Raw genomic sequence first — 23,262 nt, 5'->3', positions numbered from 1 at the left:
CCAGCCCCATTCGCCAGCATTGGGCCCATATCGCGCTGAACCCTTCCTATTCATGTACCCATCCAGATGCCTTTTAAATGTTGTAATTGTACCAGCCTCCACCACTTCCTCTGGCAGCTTGTTCTAGATATTCAGCCAATGATCATAAATAAATTGCCTATTCCTCTTAATAATTAATGTTCCTGTGAAAGAAAGGAATCTGACTGTATGACAGTCTGGTCCAGCAACAACTTCATTGACTCTTAGCTTCCCTTTAAACAACTAAAGTGGAAACCTGAATTTATCAAATTGCTACTGAGTTCATGCTAGCACCTTGTCAGGTTAATCAGGGACTACGAAATAAATGCCAGCCAGCAGTAAAAGTGGATGAGTTTTGGCTGACTTGATCACCGTTTGTGAGACTAACTTTCAAAGCCAGATTTTATTAATTGATTTTAACTTTCACCAAATGCTTAGAAGGTACTTAAACCCACGTCCAATACTTCATGTAATTTTGTTTTTTGTTGCACAGATCTCCACAATCAATGTACAGAAGCCATTCATTGGAATGCCATTTGATGTGTAGACTGTTTCCCAGTGGCTGTGCAGTTGAGAGAGAATGTTGTCCATTCCCCAGGACAGTAGCCTGAGCCTCTGAATTATTAATTTGGTAACATTGCCACCATGTCACTATCTCCCAATAGATTTCAACACTTTCACCATTATTCACTGCAAATAATTGGATTACTCTATACTTAGAATATGTATTCTATAATTACCTTCCAGTTGCTGAAGAATCAGTCCCACTGTATTCAAGATCTGTTTGATGCATTTTGTAATGTTTTGGGGTTGTTTAGAAAATCTGGTGCTCTTCATGTAAATAAAAACTGCAAGTCCATTGCTGTAGCTGACAGTGATACAGCCCGAGCATGGAGAGTGAAAGATATGTTAAAGGGTTTGTATGTATGTAGATCTGATGCCGAAGATTTGTGTGTCTTGGTTTACACAGAGATTTGGAGCCTCACCGTGCTCTGTCAGCTGCATTCCTGTAATCCAAAAGCCATTTTAAAATTGAAAGCGCACATTTAAGTTTTGTGATTTTGTTTTGTGTGTAATTTGTATATTCCAAATGTGATGATAGCCACTTCTCACAACCATGGTGAGGTTACCAGTGACTACCACTTCCTGTGGTACCAGGTTTCACGGGCTCACACTGTCTGGGTGAAGAAATTTCTCAGCTGAGCCCTTGGTGGCCTCCCCTGTATCCTTACACAGTGACCCCCTGATTCTAGACTCTTTGCCATCAAACACATCCTGCATCTACCCTACATGAAAACATAGTGGTATATGGATGGGCTGAATAGACTACTTCTGCTCCTGCAGCTTAGCTTTATTCATAAATATCAATTCAAATACTGTGCCTGTTATGTTGTTTGGCTGCAGGGTTTAAGATTTTAAAGGAGGCAATTAGCCTTAATTAGGCTACAACAGTTCTTCAACCATCCTGCTTTTCAGCTGTCTTTTCCGTGGTACTGCCTTGTACAGTTGTAGAAGTTAGAAGCCCAGTACTCAGCCATACTGGGGCCCAAACACTCCAGCTATTTGAGACAGCTCCCCTAGTAGATGTACTTTTTTTTCTGCAACAAAGATTAGATGACCAATTCAACTTTTTTTAATATTGTGGGACCTTGATCTTACTGTAATACATCACCTCAACTCTTTTGTAATTCTCAGTGAGACCCCTGTTATCTCTGGGCCTCTGACCTGTTCTGACAGTGCTCCATGACAGTATCCTGAAGCGGTATCTCACCTTGCTGCTCAGCACTCTGCAGCCCTCTTGCCTGAACATCGAATCTTGTAAATTCATTTCTTGGTTCGTTCCTTGCATGCCTGTGTGTTAGCAATGGAAGAATGGTGTCCAGGAGGAGAAATTTGTCATTTTGGAATGTCAGAGTTCATTAATGTTGGAAGGAGATGAGAGAGAATGCAGTTTGATGTGTGTTTCCTCCTCTTGTTCCTCCGTACCTACCGATCAACATTGAACAATCTGCCAACATTTACAACATATTTAATGTTGCTACCTGCTCTGAACACCAACACACATGACTGGGAGGGGAGAGAATTAATGTATTGGTTTATGTTTGCCCGTTCTGTTGCAGAATTCAAGAAAAGTTCAGAAAATGATACACAAAGCTGTGACAACATCAATTTTCTGAAGGTTGGCTGGTCTTCCAAGCAACTCCCTACGGTAAATAAAACAATGGCTATCTCATTATGCTGTTGTGTGCAATATTGATGTACCTTATGCATATTTCGGGGTGAAACGAAGACCGAGGTGAACCATAGATTTCTAACAGAGTGCCTTTCATCACCTCGAGAATGTTTACTTGTGTGGGAGCCGTAGCACTAATTTGCATCCAGGAAACTTGCCCAGACAGAAGAAAGATATGTGAAGATGGGGGGAGTGAGATTAACGCCTACTTTTAAGACGATGAGTAGGTGGGATTGAAGAAGAAGAACTTTAATATGACCCATTCAGATTGTGGGGCTGTTTCAAAGTGCTTTACAAACAATGTCATTTGTAAAGCATAGTCATTGTTGCAATGTTGGAAATGCAACAGTGAACTCCCAACAACATCAATAGACAATGACCCAAATCATCATTTTTTTTTTGTTTGTCCATTTGATTGAGCAATAAATACTCGGGGGTCCTGGAGAGATTTCCCTTGTTTGTCAAATTAGTGACATCTCACTCAGGACGACCAACAGAACCTTGATATCGAGCCTTGTTGAAAGGCAGTTCCTCAGTATTTCACTTTGTGTCAGCTTAGTAATGTGCTCAAGCCTCTGTAGTTGGTCCGGAACCCTTGTTCAGAGTATGTTGCATCATTAAACCATTTTAATATATGCATAGGTCAGACCCTTGCTGAAAGTCTATGTAAATACTAGTGTATTAAATACACTTAGTAACAGTAGGAAATTAATATTATTTGTGGCACAGGAAGTGACAGTTCAGCCCATCAAGTCCATGTTGGTAGTATTGCTTTTTAATTCACAAGGCTAATTGAGTTGATTTACAATTAAATTGAGAATGGTGCATACATTTTGTTTTAAAGCTGAAACCAATTCTGTCTGATATTGAATATCTTCAGGACCAGCACCTCCTCCTCACTGTCAAATCAGTGGATGGTTATGAATCCTATGGTAAGTGTTGCCAGCATAATGGAAAGTAGCAAATGTGAGCTGTGAACATATTCCAATTAATTCTACTGCACATAGTGACATGTCTGGTGAAGAGAAACTGATAAACCTACCTATCTGTCCATGGCATGACTTCAGTCCCATGCTCCATGGTTGATTTTGATGTGTGAGCTGGCCTGTAATGTTTTCCTGGGCATCAGTGGGAACTAAATGTAGCCTTGTCCTCCTGCTGCTGAAATCTCATCCACATCTTGGTTCTCCCAGTGCGCTTTCGTTATCTGCTGGCAATAAACTTGAACTTTTTCAAAACTCTACACTGTTTCCATGCACATTCAGAGACCTGTCACAGAGTTACATCAGCTCCCAGGACCTTCCATCTACTTTAAAATTAAAAATATTTCCCTATTTTAAAACTCTTCTTTGCCTCACCTTGCCCTTTATATCTCAAAGGGTGAAATGGCCTGCTTTTTCTACATATCTTGCCCCTTGTGGGGAAAGGTGCTCCTTGCTGGTGTTAAAAGAAGCAAGCCATAATAAGTGTCCAAGAAAATAAATAGATAATTTGAAACAATCTTCTTTACTACGTGATTGGTGAGAAAGCAGTACTCATTAACACAGGGAATAATTTAAATGCATTAAAGGAGAGGCAAAGCAACTATATGATGGAGAAGGAATTGAGAATAGGGCAAGTGATAGCCGAGTGGTATTATTGCTGGACTGTTAATCCACTCTCAGATAATGTTCTGGGAAACTCTGTCCCAATCCCACCACGGCAGATGGTAGAATTTGAATTCAGTTGAAATAAAATCTGGAAATAAGAGACTAATGATGACCATGAATCCATTGCCAATTGTTGGGAAAACTCATCTAGTTCACTAATGTCCCTTAGGGAAGGAAACTGCCATCCTTACTTGATCTGGCCAACATGTGACTCCAGACCCACAGCAGTGTGGTTGACTCTTACTGCCCTCTGGGCAATTAGGGATGGGCAATAAATGTTGTAACACTCTCATCCCATGAATGAATTTTCAAAAAAAATGCAGATGGCATTCGATGAAGGACAGGAAGACACTAGGAAATAACAAAGGACAAAGAAAATTACAGCACAGAAACAGGCCCTTTGGCCCTCCAAGCCTGCGCTGATCCACATCCTCTATCTAACCTGTCCCCTATTTTCCAAGGATCTGTATCCCTCTGCTCCCTGCCTATTCATGTATTTGACTAGATACATCTTAAATGATGCTTTTGTGCCTGTCTCTACCACCTCCGCCGGCAACGTGTTCCAGGCACCCACCACGCTCTGCATAAAGAACTTTCCACACATATCACCCTTAAACTTTTCCCTTCTCACCTTGAAATCGTCACCCCTAGTAATTGAGTCCCCCACTCTGGGGGGGGAAAAAGCTTCTTGCTATCCACCCTGTCTATACCCCTCATGATTTTGTAGACCTCAATCAGGTCCCCCCTCAACCTCTGTCTTTCTAATGTAAATAGTGTGAATCTACTCAGCCTCTCTTCATAGCTCGCGACCTCCATAGCAGGCAACATCCTGGTGAATCTCCTCTGCACCTTCTCCAAAGCATCCACATCCCTTTGGTAATGTAGCAACCAGAACTGTACACAGTACTCCAAATGTGGTTGAACCAAAGTCCTGTACAACCGTAACATGTTGATATGTATTGATTTGGCCAAATGACCTCATTCTGTGTAATAATTCTAACCCCTTTGAAACTTCACTTCCACCCAGTAAACTCTGTTCCTCAGCTCTGGTCGCAAATTATTTTTCTACCTTTGGAGTTCGGGGAGGTGATGGCCCACTAGAGCTATCGCTGGACTGCTAATGCAGTGACCTAGATCATGTTCTAGGTACCCAGGTTCAGATCTTGCTATGGCAGATGGTGGAATTTGAATTCAGTAAAATTCTGGAATTAAGTCGAATGATGACCACATGCAGCACAGTGCTCCCTCATTGCTGCCCCGCTGCTGGCGCATTGCTCCCTTGGCATTGTCCCTGTGGTGGCACAGGGCTCCATTGGCACTCTGATTCATGTCTTGAACCCCAAGACTATCTGGCTGTGCGTTGAGGCCATTATTGGTTTGAACCCCAACTGAGAGCGTGATTTATGTTGGGTGAAATTCTTCTCTGTGGCAGCAGGTCCATCACTTGATTCTTAAACCCTTCTCCCAATGTCTTCTGCCCCTCTCAGGGGAGTGCTGCATTGCATTGAAGTCAATGATTGGCAGTACTGCTCAGCAATTCCTGACGTCACTGTCGCACAGAGGAGAGGAAACTGGTAACATCCGCGGCTCCATGAAAGTTCGGGTGCCAGCAGAGAGGATTGGAACTCGGGAACGTCTTTATGGTGCGTAGCCTGTCAACATGAGCAAGCTTTGTTTTCTTTTGTGGCTTTGTCTCACATGGTGTTGCTGACCCTTGTTTTTGTGGGCTTGATGGTGTTTAAACTGAGCTAGACTGCAGTTATACTGCAGCTTTGTGTTGATGTGAAGTGGCTTCATGTGTTAGTGCTTTTTGTTTGCACCTTTGAAAAGAGTGGCTGATGTGGTGTCCTCCCCTTTTTGACTCCCAGAGTTGGCCGTTCCATGTTGTGGTTTTGAATGGCGCCATCCTGTCCAGGATGATGAGGACAGGCTCCAGCATTCTACTCTGGCCCTCCAGTCAAAACTCTCAGGCTAGGGCAGTTGCACTTTGTTTTTCAGGGAACGGATCGGTGGCAGTGAAGCTTAATAGGAAGATGGCCAGCAACTTGAGAACTATGTTCCTACATAAATCTGGATCTTTAGGAGGAGTGGAGGAGTGAAAGCAACATATCAGTCAAACACTCCAAGCTATAGAACATAGAACATAAAACAGTACAGCACAGAACAGGCCCTTCAGCCCACAATGTTGTGCCGACCATTGATCCTCATGTATGCACCCTCAAATTTCTGTGACCATATGCATGTCCAGCAGTCTCTTAAATGTCCCCAATGACCTTGCTTCCACAAATGCTGCTGGCAACGCATTCCATGCTCTCACAACTCTCTGTGTAAAGAACCCGCCTCTGACATCCCCTCTATACTTTCCACCAACCAGCTTAAAACTATGACCCCTCGTGCTAGCCATTTCTGCCCCGGGAAATAGTCTCTGGCTATCAACTTTATCTATGCCTCTCAATATCTTGTATACCTCAATTAGGTTCCCTCTCCTCCTCCTTTTCTCCAATGAAAAGAGACCAAGCTCAGTCAACCTCTCTTCATAAGGTAAGCCCTCCAGTCCAGGCAGCATCCTGGTAAACCTCCTCTGAACCCTCTCCAAAGCATCCACATCTTTCCTATAATATGGCGACCAGAACTGGACGCAGTATACTTACTGATTGAGATGAAGAGGAATAGGTGCAGATTCCCGTGGGCGTAAATGCTGCTATGGACCGTGATGTTAGAGCCCGGCTGGCTTTTGCATTGTATCCTTGTTTATTTTTAAGGAAAGAATGAAAGTATTGCTCTCCCAACCCTGGAGGAGAAGCAGAGGACACTTCCTGGCAGTTTTCCCCAACTTCTGGGAACTCAGCCAGCAATGATTGAAAGACTCATGATGTGGCACTACTTTGAACTCTGTTTAAAAATGCTCTGCCTCAATGAGCTTTCTGCTTCATTGTGGTTGCATTCTGCCTCTTGAGCTCCATTGTCTGTGCAGCATTTTCTAATGTAGAAATATGGCCAAGAGCTTTTCTGGATGAGTTTCTGACTTCCTCGGGATTGACTTAGAAGCTTGCCAGGGCCATATAAAAATAACATGGTCATGTTCTGAGATAACCAAGTGTAGAGCTGGATGAACGCAGAAGAAGGGCCTAGGCCCGAAAGGTCAGCTTTCCTGCTCCTGCTCCTGTGCTGTTGCTTGGCCTGCTGTGTTCATCCAGCTCTACACCTTGTTATCTCAGATTCTTCACCTGCAGTTCCTACTATCCGTGGTCACATTCTGTCCTTCAGTATCATTGGAATTTCTTATGGCCATGGTTTTAGTGGAAAATGCCTAAGTGAACTTGTCATGTCATCATAATGAATTTTATGGTGGAACAATTGACAGGAAAAGTATGTAAACTTTTAATATTCCTCTTTAATGCATGACATCAAAAAGAAATAGAACAGATTGCCTGTTGCAGAATGCAGAGACTGGAGCTTTTCAATCTACTCCTCCAAGGGAGAATGGAACTGGAATTTAGGTTCTGATGTAGGCAAATTGCTCAGTGGACAGTTGTCACCTGTGCTTATGTTACAGATGATAAGACATGCATTACATGTTTTTGTTTTTCTTAGCTTTATCCCAGCTTTTGTTGGGAGGTTGGTGCAGATGCTGCAAAGAAAGCCAAGCCTAGTTGCTATGGAGAGTCTTGCTGGACCACTTCTGAAACCAGCTCAAGGTCAACTACGTTAGTGTGGGACGGGAGTTCTCAAATGGATCACATTTCTTTTTAAAAAGAATACATTTCCTGGGATGTGGCAGTCATTGACTGGGCCAGTATTTATTGCCCAACTCAGGTTGCTCTTGAGAAGGTGGTGGTGAGCCGCTGCAATCCATATGTTGTCGGTCGACCCACAATACCAACAGGGAGGAGTTGCAGGATTTTATCGCAGCACGCTGAAGGAACAATGATGTATTTCCAAATCAGGAATGATAGTCTTGTTGGGGAAGCTTCACGTGATGGTTTTCCCATGTATCTGCCACCCTTGTCCTTCTAGGTGATAGTGGTCGTGGGTGCTGTCAAGAGAGTCATGGTGAATTTCTGCAGTGCATCTTGTGGATAATGCACTCGAGCCTTTTTTGTCCTGGATTGTGTCAAGCTTCTAGAAAGTTTTAGCTACACCAATCCAAGCAAGTAGGGTGTATTCTGTCATACTCTTGACTTGTGCATTGTAGTTGGTGGACAGATTATCAGGAATGTTGGCGGCGGTGGGTGGGTGGGTGAGTTGCTCACTGCAAGATTCCCAGACTCTGGCGTGTTCTTGTAGCCATGTTTCTTACATAACTAATCCAGTTCAGTTTCTGGTCAATGTTAACTTCCAGGACTTTGGTAGTGGGAGGGTTCAGCAGTGGTAATATGATTGAATGTCAGGTGGTGATGGTTCGATTCTCTTTTGTTGGAGATAGTCATTGCCTGGTATTTGTGCGGGTGGGAGTGCTACTTGCCACTTGTCAGTCCAAGTCTGGTTATTGTCCAGGTGTTGCTGCCTTTCAGCATGCACTGTTTCAGTATCTGAGCAGTCTCAAATGATGCTCAACATTGTACAATTCTCAGAAAACATCCCAGTTCTGACCTTTATGGTGGAGGGAAAGTTATTAATGAAGCAGCTGGGCCAAGGACATTATCCTGAGGGACTAGTTGCTCGTGTTGTGCAGTTTTATGGTCCCAATCTGAGTCAGGAAGCCCTGGTTCATATCTGGCCCACTCCAGAGGTGTGTCATAACATCTCTTATCAGGTTGATTCGAAAATGTCTGTCTTGAGGAATTCTGCATCCTTGATGTCACATTCAGTAAGGGCTGTCACCCTCCCCTCACCTCTTGAATTCAACCCTTATGTCCGTATTTGAACTAAAGGATCTAATGAGTGATGTTTGACATAGAGGAGTACTGATTCATCAAAGTGTATGTGTTTATTTGTGTGGGATGGTGGGTGAGGATCTAGTGATCAGCAAGAAGTTTCCTTGCCCGTTTTTAACATGAAGCTGTGAGACTCTATTTCCAGAGTCAACGTTGAGGATTTTCAGGGAACTCCCTCCTATATCCCACAGTGCCGTGACTGGTTCTGTCTTTCTGCTGGGACAGGGCAAATGGTGACAGGATGGGTGGTATTGTCTTGTACGTAATCTGTAAGCTGTAGTTTACTGTGTATGGCTATGTTGGGCAGTTGCTCAAATGGTCTGAGAGATAACTCTCCCAAAAGTGGCACTAGACCCAGAAAGCAAGAACTGCAGATATTGGAGTCAGAGTCAATTTGGTGTGGAGCTGGAGGAACACAGCAAGTCAGGCAACATCTGAGGAGCAGGAAAGTCAGTGTTTCAGGTTTACACCCTTCTTCAATCCTGATGAAAGGTGTAAAACCAAAACATCGACTTTATTGCTCCTCTGATGCAGCTTGACCTGTGTTCCTCCAGCTCCACAATGTTCACTAGCCCCAGATATTGCTAAAGAAGACTTTATAGGGTCAACAGGGTCAGGTTTGCTGTTGTCAATTTCATTGGGTTAGTGAATGCTAAGTGATCTGCCTGGTTTTATTCTATTCTTTGGGATTCTTAGCAGATAATACAACTGAATAGCTTGCTCGGACTCTTCAAAGGGCAGTTTGTGTGTAACAGCTTTTTGAACCACACATGATTAGATTAGATTCCCTACAGTGTGGAAACGGGCCCTTCGGCCCAACAAGCCCACACTGCCCCCTGAAGCATCCCACCCAGACCCATCCCCCTATAACCCACACACCCCTGAACACTACCGGCAATTTAGCATGGCCAGTCCACCTAGCCTGCACATCGTTGGACTGTGGGAGGAAACCGGAGCACCGGGAGGAAACCAGAGCACCTGGAGGAAACCCACGCAGACACGGAGAGAATGTGCAAACTCCACACTGACGGTCGCCTGAGGCTGGCAATGAACCTGGGTCTCTGGCGCTGTGAGGCTGCAGTGCTAACCACTGAGCCACCGTGCCATCCGTGATCTGTTTCATTTTGATTAAATGAGGAATGCTAGCTCACCTGGGCCTCCGGGATCTCCACATCATTGGAGCCCCACAATATTGTGTGGCATTAGCCGAGATTTTTGTGCTAAAGTCTGCAACAAGAAATTAAAACCCACAATTCTCTAATTTTGCTGAGAGTGCTATCCACTTGGACATGGTGAACAGTCTGACAGTATTGTGAAGTGCGGATTTGCTGGCCATTTAGCTTGTTTGTAGAATCTTGTAGATTTCCGGCTTTTAGTGGCTTACTCATAGTACTTGATTGTCAGGTAAGCTGATACTTTTCAGTCATAGTGGACACTTATTTAGTGGTGACAGTGTTCCAGCCCCATCTGTTGGTACCAATGAGGTACAACACATCAAATTCCAGATCATTCCTACACTGTAAAATCACTTAGATATTTAAATGTCTGATCTGACCAGTAAGAATATTGCACTGATCACTGCAGCGTTGATGGGGTGAATCTCTCCACTGTTTTTCACAGAATGGATTAGAGTCGACAAGGATGAGACTGGAGCAACCAAAGGGAAGCCAGGATGTCGCATGAGCCAAGACTTCAAGTACGGTCATTCATTTGCCTGATCTTTTCTTTTCTCGGACGCCTGCATTTGCCAATTATATTGGCTCTCTTTTCATGGTCGAGGGAAAGGGAGGGCCTCGGCATTCTTGGGAAACTGTCCTAGACCTTTCAAGTAGTGACTGAGTAAGGAGTTTCATTATGAACAATGTGTAAGGGTTTGAGTGTTTAGACAGAATCACGAGGAAGCTTACCATCCTTTCAATTTACTTGAAATCAAAGTTGATGTTGCTGTTACCTCAGCTCATCTATTGAAACCTGAAACCATTTCTTGGGACCTCCCAGACTTTTATGGCTGACCTTCCACTTGCTGTGATTTGAAGGTCATCTAAACCTGTGCATTTCCCTCACGCTTGCCAGTTTCCATTCCACCATCATCCCTGGACCTAGTAACGTGCCCTGTTGTCCAGTTTAAGTTTTTTATATTGTCATTCCTTGTCTTCAGAATCCCCTGAAGAATATCTGTGTCAATAACCCTGCCATCCCTCCCATAACCACAGCCATCTGAGATCACACTGTTCCTTATCTATTATTAATTAATTGTTTTTAATTTTGACCTCTTGTATTTAAAAAACACTTGCCCTCGTTTCTCCTGTGGCTCTTCTGTCAATGATTTTAGATCTGTCTCCTCTGGTTGTTGACCCTCCTGCCACTGGAGACAGTTCCTGCATATTTACACTTTCAGAAGCTTTTTTTCACACCTATAGTTAGTACAATCTCCAAGGCCAAGGGCAGCAGATGCACACAAACATCACCCCTTGTAACTTCTCCTCCAAGCCACTTGCTGTCCCAGCTTGGAAATATATCACTTCCTTCAGTGTCTCTGGGTCAGAATCATAGAACACCTTCCCTAACAGCATCAAAAATAGAGATTGCTGGAAAAGCTCAGCAGATCTGGCAACGTCCGTGAAGAGAAATCAGAGTTAATGTTTCAGGTCTGGTGAGCCTTCTTCAGAACTAAGGTTTTCCAGAAATCTTTATTTTTGTTTCTGATTTACAGCATCCACAGCTCTCTTGTTTTTCCCTAACAGCATTGTGGATATGCCGAAGTCACATGGGCTGCAGCGGTTCAAGAAGGCAGCTCACCACCTTTTCCAGAGATATTGGGGATGTGCAACCAATGTAGGCCGTGCTTGTGGTGCCACAGTGTGAATGAATAAAAGCAAAATGAAGTCCTTTATGACTTTGAACAGCTTATTAAATGTCCCATAACCTGGTTTGTAAAAAGCACAATCCCAGCCTCCACATACTGAAGTTTCTAATATTATTCTGATAAATCTCTGCACCCTTTCCTCGACCTTTCTTTCTCTTTTTAATGTAAAATCTTGGTGTAAGAATAGGCCAATCTGTAGGTGTGATTAAAAACTGAATTTAATGATCATTTGCGCTTCCACCTGATTTGCAACCTGTGTCTAACTTGCTGAACTTTATGCCTGTGGTGATTTCTTCCCTCAGCAGTGGTGAAACCTCTTGCTGCTTTGAACGGATCACCACAACAGAATGGCAGCCTGATATATAGACCATTGTGGTGCACTTGGCTGATTTCAGCTCTAACTCTTGGATCTCATCTTTCAGAGCGACGTCAAAGAAGCTGGCCTCTGCAGACAGTGTGGGAATTCAGCTTGGGAAACCCCTGTGCGAAGAGGTGGAGAAACCCAGTTGTATTGCCATGGGGCGTGCACCAGCTCCACTTCCTGGGGCTGCAGCTGAAGACAGGTAGACACCATGGGGTTTGGGGGAAGATCATTTTTAGAGAAGTGCTATGGGCCATCAGCAAAGGCAGAATTTTATTTCATCATAATATATACCTCCTGAACTAACCTAACCGACAGTCTGTTATTGCAACCAAGCCAGGGAACCAACTCACCTTCAAGAAGAATAAAGGTAGTATGCTAGGATCAGCTCCAGATGTATCTGTAAATAAGCTCCAACCTGTTGAGAACCTGGCAAAGCACTCTAAACCTGTATATTAGAGAATAAAAGCTGTTTGTTTTCGAGCTAGTAATCCTATCAGAATAGATCAAAACTTTGCAGCCATGCCACATCATTTATCAAAGTTGTAAACAGTTAAGCCAAGGAGAGGAGGAGGCTGCATAAACGTCCTGTTCATCGGCAAGAGGTGGGAGTTCTGAAGAGAGCGCAGCTCATTAATGTGAAAAACAAGGCTGAAGTATTTGCAACCACCTTCAACCAAGTTCCACATGAGCAATCCATCTGGGTGTCTTCCTGAGGTCAGCGCAGCACAGATGCCACTCTTGATTCACTTCACATGATGAGGCACTGAGAATTCTAAAGGTTATGGGCTGTGACAAGTATCTGACTATACTGGCGAAAGCTTTCACTTCATAGTTAGCAGGGACCTATTCAATCTGTACCAGGACAGCTACAGCGGACATGTATCTGACACTGGAAATTTGCCCAGAAATGTCTACTTGATTAAAAGAAAGGCTAGAGAAGAAATTGTAGGGGGCCTGGCTGATGTATTTGCATCATGGTTAGCCATGGGTGAGGTTTCAGAGGACTGGAGGGTAGTAAGTGTTGTGCCCTATTGAAGATGGGCTGCAAAGGAAAACCTGGGAATTATGGACCAGTAAGCTTTACATCTGTAGTAGATAAGTTACTTGAGAAGATTCTGAGGGATAAGAGATACACGCATTTGGAAAGACAGTGTTAGATTAGGAGTAGTCAGCACGGCTTCGTGCACAGGAGATCATGGCTCACAAATTTATTCACGTTCTTTGATGCAGTGACCAGGAAGGTTGTGAGGGCAGGACTATAGAGGTAGTCTGTATGGATTTCAGTGAGGTCTTTGATAAGTTCCACGTGGTAGGCTGCTCTGGAAGGTTAGATCATGTGGAATCCGTGGAGAGTTGGCAAATTAGATGCACAATTGGCTTGATGGTAGGAAGCAGGCAGTAATAGTGGAAGAAAAATAGGAACAAAAACAAAGTTGCTGGCAAACTGGAGATGCAATTAGCTTGATGGGGTAGGAAACAGAAAATTAGTGGAAGGATGCATGTCAGACTGGAGGCCAGTTACTACTGGTGTACCTCGAGTCAGTATTGGGCCCATTGCTGTTTCTTATCTACATCAATGATTTGGATGAGAATGTCCAAAGATTAGTAAGTTTGCAGATGACACTTAAAATAAGCGGTATTGCGGACAGTGAAAAAGGGTATCAGAAATTGCAGCAGGATCTTGATCAGCTGGGGAAGTGGGCCGAGAAATGGCAAATGGAATTTAACATGGATAAGTGTGAGGTGTTGCATTTTGGAAAGTCAAATCCAGGGAGGAGTTTCATGGTGAATGGTAGTGCCTTAGATTGTGGTGGGACAGAGGGACCTTGGAGTGCAGGTGCGTGGTTCTCTGAAAGTGGACTCATAGGAAGACAGAGCAGTGAAAGAGACTTTTGGCACTCTGACCTTCAACAGTCAGGGCATTGAGTACAGAAGTTGGGAAGCTATGTTGCAGCTGTACACGATGTTGGTGAGGCCACACTGAGTACTGTGTTCAATTTTGGTCACTTTGTTATAGGAAGGATGTTATTAAACTGGAAAGAGTGTAGAAGAAATTTTGAGGATGTTGCCATGACTCAAGGGACTGAGTTTATAGCGAGTGTTTGGACAAGCTAGGACATTTTTGAGGGGATCTCTTAGTAGCACATTCTATCATGAGAGGCATGGATAGGGTGAATGCACTCAGTCTTTTTCCCAGGGTTGGGGAATCAAGCACTAGAGAACATCAATTTAAGGTAAGAGGAGAAAGAACACTTGGAAATCTGACGGCAGTGTTTTTACACAGAGGGTGGTACACATATGGAATGAGCTGCCAGCAGAAGTGGTTGAGGTGGGTACATTAACAACATTTGAAGGAAGTTTGGATGAATACATAGATAGGAAAGGTTTAGAAGGATGTGGGTCACTTGCAGGTATTAACGTGGGTGGATCTTTTGGTCAGCATGGACCAATTTGAGCTGAAGGGCCTGTCTCTGTGCTGTATGACTTTGACTTTCTGACTCTCAATTCTACCTGGTCACTTACTGCTGTATCAGAGATAATGGGAACTGCAGATGCTGGAGAATCCAAGATAACAAAGTGTGAAGCTGGATGAACACAGCAGGCCAAGCAGCATCTCTGAAGGGTCTAGGCCTGAAACAGCAGCTTTTGTGCTCCTGAGATGATGCTTGGCCTGCTGTGTTCATCAGCTCCACACTTTGTTACTGCTCTATTGGTCTACTTTCAATCAATGGTGAAATGATGGAAGGGGAAAAATAAGTGCACAAATGAAAACAACCCAGAATGTAAAAATAGATTGCAAGAGTCTTCATACATTTTGAAATAAGGCAAGAGTTAACCAGTGAGCATTGTTCCTTCATAAAGTAAGACTGATAATTGATGTGAAATAAGAAAACGGCAGATGAATTGCATGAGTGTTTTGCATCCGTCTTCCCTATAGAAGGTACTGGTAACATCCCAGAAGCCGTGCTAAATCAAGAAATACAGAAAGATAGGAACTTCAGAAAATTACGGTCTCCAGTCAAGTGGTGCTCATTAAATCTTTGCTACAGTGGGCTGCCAAGTGCCTGGGTTCTGATGGACTTCAACTTAGAGTCTTAAAGAAGTCGAGGGGGACTGATATGCTGGTGGGCAGATTTGCTAGTGTTGCAAGGGAGAGTTTAAACTAGATTGGCAGGATGGGGTGGGGGGTGTGGGATCTTCAACGGCATGGAGGCAAGTGAGAGGCTGGATGGAATTACAGTAATCAGAAATAGCAACTTCGGGAGACAGGTCAGGCTGGAACAGGACAGGGAGTGAGGAAGGACCGTTGGATTAAATTGCATCTATTTCAGTGCAAGAGGGCTGATGGGTAAGACTGATGAACTTAGGGCTTGGATAGGTACTGGGGCTGGGATGCTATAGCCATTACAGAAACTTCCCTAAGAGAGGGACAGGACTGGCAGCTTAATGTACCAGGGTACAGGTGCTTCAAGCGGGACAGATGTGAAGGAAAGAGGGGAAAGGAAGTTGCATTTTCAATTGGGGAGGGGGTATCTCAACAGTAGTCAGGTAAAATAATGGAGGAGTCAACCAGTGAGGCTTTGTGGGTGGAGCTAAGAAATAGGAAGGGAATGGTGATGTTATTGGGTTATACTATAAACCCCCAAATTAGAGGAACAAATGTGTCGGGAGATTGTGGAGACGTGCAGGAGAGGTAGAATAGTCACAGTGAGAGATTTTGTTTTCTTAACATAGACTGGGACTGCCACAGTGTTAAGGGCTGAGATGGACTGGAATTTGATAAACCTGTTCAGGAAAGTTTCCTCCAACCAGTGTATTAGAGGGCCCTACTCAGGAAGAAGCAAACCCGATCTAATGTCGGGAAATAGGGCAGGACAGGTGACTGAGGTGACAGTAGTGGGGCACTTTGGAGCAAGTGACCATAGTTGTATTAATTTTAAAATAGCTTTGGAGAAGGCCAAAGCCCGTCCACAGGTTCAAGTTCTAAACTGGGGCAGGATGAATTTTGATGGAATTAGACAGAAGTTTGCAGGGGTTGAGTGGAGTAGTTAGTTTGTAGCAAAGGGACCTCTGGCAAATAGGAAGCCTTTAAAAGTGTGAAAGCTGGAGTGCAAGGTCTATATGTTCCTGTGAAGGTGAAGGGCAAGGTTGGCAGGAGTAGGGAGCCCTGGGTGACATGAGATATTGAAGTTGTGACCCGAAAAAAGGAGGAGGCATAGCTCAAGAGCAGGCAGCTAGGATCAAGGGAATCACTGGAAATATATAGGGGATACAGGAGTTTACTGAAGAAGGAAATCAGGAGGGTGAAAAGTGGGCATGAGATGTCTTTGGCTGAGAAGATTAGAGTGAATCTAAAGAAATTCTTTATATTAAACTAGAAGGAGAAAATAGGACCCCTTAAGGACCAAAATGGACGTGTAAGTGTGGAACCACAGGAGATGGGAGAGGTCCTCAATGAATATTTCTCATGTGTTTACTGTGGAGAAACATGGGGAAGTCAGTGCCAATATCTTGGATAGTCCCTACCACAGCAGAGGCGGTGTTGGAATTATTAGAATGTATGAAGATGGTTAAATCTCCTGGTTTTGATCAGATATATCCAAGAACCCTGCAAGAAATGAAAGAAGAAATTGTGGGGGTCCTGGAAATAGTATATTAGATGGAGAGAGAATTGGTTAAATAATAGAAGAGAGTTGGGATAAAAGGGGATGTTTTCAGGATGGCAATTTGGAATTAGTGGAGTGCCACAGGGATCAGTACACAATTATTTATAATATACATTTAATGACTTGGATGAGGACATTGAATGTATTGTCACCAAGTTTGTACTTGACACAAAAATAGGTGAGAGTGCAGGTGTTGAGGATGACCGAGTCTACAGCGGGATATAGACAGGTTAAACACGTGGCAAAAACACGGTAGGTGAAATATAATTTGAAAAAAAAATGAGATTATGAATTTTGACAGGAAGAGTGGAGGGGCAGAATATTATTTAAATGGCGATGGAGACAGATCACAGACAGCTAGAGTATAGAGGATTCTGCGTAAATCAAAGTTAGCATCTAAGCTTAGCAGATAATAGGGAAGGTAAATGGAATGCTGGCCTTTATTACAAAATATATAAGTAGGGAGGTAGGTGATGGCTTAGTGGTATCATCGCTAGACTATTAATCCAGAAACCTAGCAAATGTTCTGGGGATGATAGGAACTGCAGATGCGAGAAAGTCCGAGATAACAAAGTGTGGAGCTGGATGAACACAGCAGGCCAAGCAGCACCTTAGGAGCACAAAAGCTGACGTTTTGGGTCTAGACCCTTGATCAGAAATGGACGAGTGGAAGGGGGTTCTGAAATAAACAGGGAGAGAGGGGGGAGGCGGAAAGAAGATGGATAGAGGAGAAGATAGGTGGAGAGGAGACAGACCGGTCAAAGAGGAGGGAATGGAGCCAGTAAAGATGAATATAGGTGGGGAGCTAGGGAGGAGATTAAACATGGGCAAGGAAACCTCCTACTGATTACCACATACTGTCCTCCCTCGGGTGATGAATCAGTATTCCTCCATGTTGAACAACACTTAGAGGATGCACTGAGGATGGCAGTGGCACAAATTGTACTCTGGGTGGGGGATTTCAATGTCCATCACCAAGAGTGGCGCGACATCAGTATGACAGCTTGAGCGGGTCAGGTCCTAAAGGTTGTAGCTTGTTAGACTGGGTCTGCAGCAGATGGTGAGGGAACCAACAAGAGGGAAAAACATACTAACCTCATCCTTCCAAATCTGCCAGCTGCAGATGTATCTGTTCATGACAGTGTCAGCAAGAGTGACCTTCACACAGTCCTTGAGGAGACAACGCCCCAACTTCACATTGAGAATAACTTCCATCATGTTGTGTGGCACTGTCACCATGCTAAGTGAGACAGACTTCGAACAGATCTGGCAACTTGACTGGGCATCATGAGGCACTGTGGACAATCAACAGCAGTTGAATTGTACTCCAGCACAAATGACCTGGCATATCCCCTGCTCAACTATCACCATCAAGTCAAGGGAATTAGCCCTTAATTCAATGGAGAGTGCAGGAGAGCATGCCAGGAGCAACACCAGACATACCTGAAAATGAGGTGTCAGCCACCAAACAGAATGACTTGCAAGCCAAATGGCAAAACCAGCAAGTGATAGACAGAGCTAAGTGATCTTCCAACCGATTGGATCAGATCTAAGCTCTGCTGCCCTGCCACATCCAGTTGCCTGACAACGTTCCAGTTATAGTACTGAAGACTTGTGATCCAGAACTTGCTGCGTCCCTAGCTAAGCTGTTCCAGTACAATTACAACACCTAACTAGCGGCAATGTGGCAAATTGCCCAAGTGTGTCCTGTCCACAAAAAGCAGGACAAATTCACCCTGGCCATTTACCGCCCCCATCAGTCTACTCTCAGTCATTAGTAAAGTGTCATCAACAGTTCTGTCAAGCAGTGCCTGCTCAGCAATAACCTGCTCAGTGACACCCAATGTGGGTTCTGCCAGAGCCACTCAGCTCCTGACTTCATCACATCTTTGGTTCAAACATGGCCAAAAGAGCTGAATTCCAGAGGTGAGGTGAGTGTGACAGCCCTTGACATCAAGGCTGCATTCAACTAAGTGTGTCATCAAGGGGCCCGAGACAAACTGGAATCAATGGGTATCAGGGGACAAACTCTCCAATGGTTGGAGTCATACCCTGACACATACAAAAATGGCCATGGTTGTTGGAGGTCAGTCATCTCAGCTCCAGGGCATCTCTGCAGGAGTTACTCAGGGTAGTGCCCTAGGCCCAACCATCTTCAGCTGCTTCATCAATGACCTTCCCTCCATCGCAAGGTGAGAAGTGGGGATGTTTGCTGATGATTGCACGATGTTCAGCACCATTTGTGACTCTTCAGATACTGAAGCAGTCCGTGTTCAAATGCAATAAGATCTAGACAATATTGGGGCTGGACTGACATGTGGCAAGTGACATTCATGCCACACAAATACCAGGCAATGATGATCTATGAGAAAATCTAACCACTGTCCCTTGACATTCAATGGTGTTACCATCACTGAATCTCCCACTATCAACATCCTGGGGGTTATCGTTTACCAGAAAGTTAACTGGATTTGCCACATAAACACAGTGGCTATGAGAGCAGGTCAGAAGTTAGGAATACAGTGGCAAGTAACTCAGCTCCTGATTCTTCAAAGCCTGACCACCATCTACAAGGCACAAGTCAGGAGTGTGATGGAATATGCCCCGCTTCCCTGGATGAGTGCAGCACCAACAATACTGAAGGAGTTTGACTCCATCCAGGACAAAGCAGCCCACTTGATTGGCAGTACGTCCGCAAGCATCCACTCCCTCCATCACCAATGCGCAGTAGCAGCAGTGTGTAGTACCTACAAGATGCACTGCAGAATTCACCAAAGAACCTCAGACATCACCTTCCAAACCTATGACCACTTCCATCTAGAAGGACAAGAGCAGCAGATACATGGGAACACCAGCCCCCTGCAAGCTCCCCTCCAAGCCGCTCACCATCCTGACTAGGAAATATATTGTTGTTCCTTCACTGTCAATGGGTCAAAATCTTGGAATTCCCTACCTAATGGCATTGTGGGTCAAACCAACGCAGATGGACTGCAGCTATTCAAGGCAGCTCACCACTACCTTCTGATGGGCACGAAATGCTGGACCCTGCCAGCGACTCCCACATGCCACAGGGGGAGAAGATCTATACAAAGCACTAGTCGCATGACAGCAGGAATGCTGTGAACAATTTTGGTCCCATTATCTGAGGAACGATACATTGTCACCCAGAAAAGGTTCTCTTGGTTGAAGGATCGCTTGATTCAAAATGTTAGCATTTGTGGACGGAAAGCAGAGTTGCCAGAAATAGAGTTTCTCCAGCAATTTCTGATTTTGTTCCACTAGACTGATCCTGGCTATGGTGAGACTTTGTCTTAGGAGAGAGTTTGGGCCTCTATTTGTGAGATTTTAGAAGGATGGGAGGTGACCTTATTAAAGTAAGGTTTTTGGGGGACTTGACAGTTGTAGGTGTAGGAAGGCTGTTTATGGACCAGAGGACATAATCTCAGAATAAGGCATCGCCCATTTAAGATGGGGATAAGGAAGTATTTCTCCTGTCAGAAGGTAGTGAATCTGTGAAATTCTTTACTGCAGAGACTGTTATTAAGCATCTTCAAGGCTGAGTTAAACAGGTTTTTAATATGCTGGTTATGGGAAAAGGCAGGAAAGTGGAATTGAGTATCAGATCAACCAGGATCATATTGATCATTGGAGCAGACTCGTGGGTTGAATGGCCTACACCTGCTCCTGTTTCATGTGGTTTTAAAAAGGAATGTGATTTGTTTATCCCAGTCAGCCTAACTTTGGTGGGAAAATTTAGAATTCTGAGGGACAGAATACACCTGTACTTGGAGAGGCACTAATTAACCAAGCATTCCAGCAGTGCTTTCAGATAATATTTCAACAAAGTTGATTAAATACTTTGAAGAGATAATCAGGAGTATTGAGGGTAGTGATGATTTTGATAAGGTCCCTCATGACAGGTTAAGGAAATAAGAGCTGATGAGATCAAAGGCAGAGTGACACATTGGTTTCAGAATTGCCTGAGAGGCAGGAAGAAGTGGGCAATAGTAGGGGGATGTTTCTGTGACTGGAAGTCTTTATCCAGGACATTCTACGCGGCTGGGTGCTGGAGCCTTTGCTTTTATGTATTCTATGTTGGTGACTTCAACTTAAATGTAAGGGCTATAATCGAGGTTTGTAGATGCCACAAAAACTGGTGAATGGTGAACAGTGGTAAATTTAATTCAAACTAGAAAAGGAGAGCTGGCAAGGTAAGGAATGACATTTTGCAGGTACTGAAGATCAGAAAGACCTTGATGAGCACATCTAAAAGATCTATGAAGGCAGCAGGACAGGTATTTAAGGTAGTTAAAAAGGCATTTGGGATGCTTGCCTTAGCTGAACTACAGAATACATGAGCAGGGTAGATAGTGATGCACCTTAGCCTGGAAGGATGGTTAAGTGAGGAATGCTGACCTAGCATTGAACAGGATTTAAATGTTGATTTGTGTTGCTCTATTTTGTATCTCGGTATGTTGTCATCTGATGGCGAAAAGTCCATCTGTCACGTCACATCTGTTGCCCATCTTGAGTTGTCCCTGACACCATGTGAGCAAGAACCCTTCCTTGAAGGATGTGATTGGATTTTAAAGATTATCCATTGGCTTCACTTACTTTAACAGAGAAGAGCTCCCTCTGCTCTTGCTACTGTTGTACAGTAGAGAGTGCGACAGTGAATTCACATGTACAATCTCTGTCACGCTGTAATGAGATTAATGAGATTATATCTGTCTTGGTGGTGATGGTTGATGAATACATAACAGCTTCCAGGACAATTCCCCACACTTTCAAAATAATATTTTGGAATCTTCAGCAGACACTTAAGAGCTTTGGCCAATGTTACAGTCCTCTCTATTACTTTGTGCAAATGAAGCCCTTAGTCTGATCTAGCTATTAAATCTGCAACCTTTCAACTCTGAGAAATGTCTGCTCCCCATTGAGCTATAGCTGACGTACAAATGAGATAGTGGGAGCTGGCCAGTGCCAATGGATCCCTTACCCTGATGAGGATCAGAAAATAGAAGTTGCTGGAAACGCTCAGCAGATCTGGCAGCATCTGTGAAGAAAAATCAGAATTCATGTTTTGGGTCTGGTGACTCTCCCTCAACTGATGGAGCCAGGAAAATGTTTGTTTATATGCAGAAGATAGGGTTGGGGAAGGTATAAGGTGTGAACGATAGGTGGCGATAGAGCCCAAAGAAATAAATGAAAAGTCGGACAAAGGAGTAGACAGTGATCTAGCTAGGAGTGTGAATATCTCTTGATGGGCACTGTTGGTGACAAACAATAGGTAGTGTGTAATTGCAAACTGTGACAGCAGACTTCTGTTTTTGTTCCTGATTTACAGCATCTGCAGTTCCTTTAGTTTTTATTGAGGATCAGAAAATACTTCAAAATTGAAATGACTTTTTTTTTACCTAATCTAGTTCAGGTAACCTGACTTTGAGTGTATTTTCCATAGATCAAAGCAGCAAGAGACTTACTCTGATGCAGATGCTCTGTGTTCGAAGAATAGCTTCAACAACCCAGCTTACTACATCTTGGAGGGAGTACCGCATCAGCAAGCTGCACTGCTGTCGCCAGATCACCAGGCTTCAGCCTTTCCCAAGATAGGACAAAAAAACAAAAACCAGGCAACACTTGGTTCACAAGATAGGAAACCTAATCATTCAGGACGCCTTTCGTTAGCGAGTGAGGAGGGATCCCTGTCGGATGATGAAAGTTCAAACCATAATCGGCCACCGCCGGATTACCCCCCTCCTCCTCTCCCCAAGGCCGTGGATGTGGATATGGTTGATAATCCTTTCTATGCCTCCTCGAAGGAACTCCAGCGACTCAAAACTGGGCCAGCCAGGGACGAGCTAGACCTCAGGAACCCTGGTGCGAAGCACCGGACTTCCGCTGAATCTTTAGAAGCCAAGGCCTCTCTTCCGCCAAAAGCCCACCCTAAGCCGCAGCTGGTCTCCGGCACACCTCACTTGGCCAGCCCCTTTCTAGCTGACCAGTGCAGTACTCCCTACCAAGGCCTTGTTGATGACCGATCCTATTCCGCCCTTCAGATGGCCAAGAGCCTCAGTGAGGTGGACTATCAAGCGGGCAAGATTGAGCCTACATCAAGGAATCCTCCACTACCGGTGAAAGGCCAGCTTCCCCGAGGGCTGCTCCCTGACTACAGCAGACCCATCTCCTTCCCTTCACGCTCCATCAAGGAGAGTATCGAAGAGGACATGGCTGAAGAGGTGAGTGTTAAGAGGATAACGGGACTTGGCAGCACCTGAATGATTCTAATTGATATCCTTTCAAATCTTGCTGTTTGTTTTGTCAAAACATCACTCGTACAGGGTCACAATCCAGTAGTTAGAGGGGGCCAGGAAATTATTGCACACAAATATAAGATTTTTGCTCCAGTATATGTGGATATAAAATGTGAATGATCAGGTGTCAATCTAAAATCATAACATTGAACGTAGAACATACATTACAGCTCCATACAGGCCCTTCAGCCCTCAATGTTGCGCCGACCTGTGAAACCGATCTGAAGCTCACCTAACCTACACTATTCCATTATCATCCATATGTTTATCCAAT

General features: G+C 44.2%; 1 protein-coding gene across 2 annotated transcripts in view; it reads left to right on the top strand.

Annotated features, from left to right (window-relative positions):
* Window positions 1-23,262, top strand: part of inppl1a (inositol polyphosphate phosphatase-like 1a) — a 268,648-nt gene that overhangs the window by 232,727 nt on the left and 12,659 nt on the right. For both annotated transcript variants that reach the window (XM_048533393.2, XM_048533395.2), the window contains exons 21-26: window positions 2,139-2,227; window positions 3,096-3,183; window positions 5,388-5,543; window positions 10,398-10,473; window positions 12,066-12,206; window positions 22,136-22,913. In XM_048533393.2, coding sequence (XP_048389350.1) covers window positions 2,139-2,227; window positions 3,096-3,183; window positions 5,388-5,543; window positions 10,398-10,473; window positions 12,066-12,206; window positions 22,136-22,913 — 1,328 coding nt within the window. The remainder of the gene's footprint in view (window positions 1-2,138; window positions 2,228-3,095; window positions 3,184-5,387; window positions 5,544-10,397; window positions 10,474-12,065; window positions 12,207-22,135; window positions 22,914-23,262) is intronic.

Source organism: Stegostoma tigrinum, chromosome 6 (assembly GCF_030684315.1).
Source record: "Stegostoma tigrinum isolate sSteTig4 chromosome 6, sSteTig4.hap1, whole genome shotgun sequence".
Lineage (NCBI taxonomy): Eukaryota > Metazoa > Chordata > Chondrichthyes > Orectolobiformes > Stegostomatidae > Stegostoma > Stegostoma tigrinum.
Note: the sequence above shows the minus strand (reverse complement) of the source record. Positions and strands in the feature narration are given on the sequence as shown.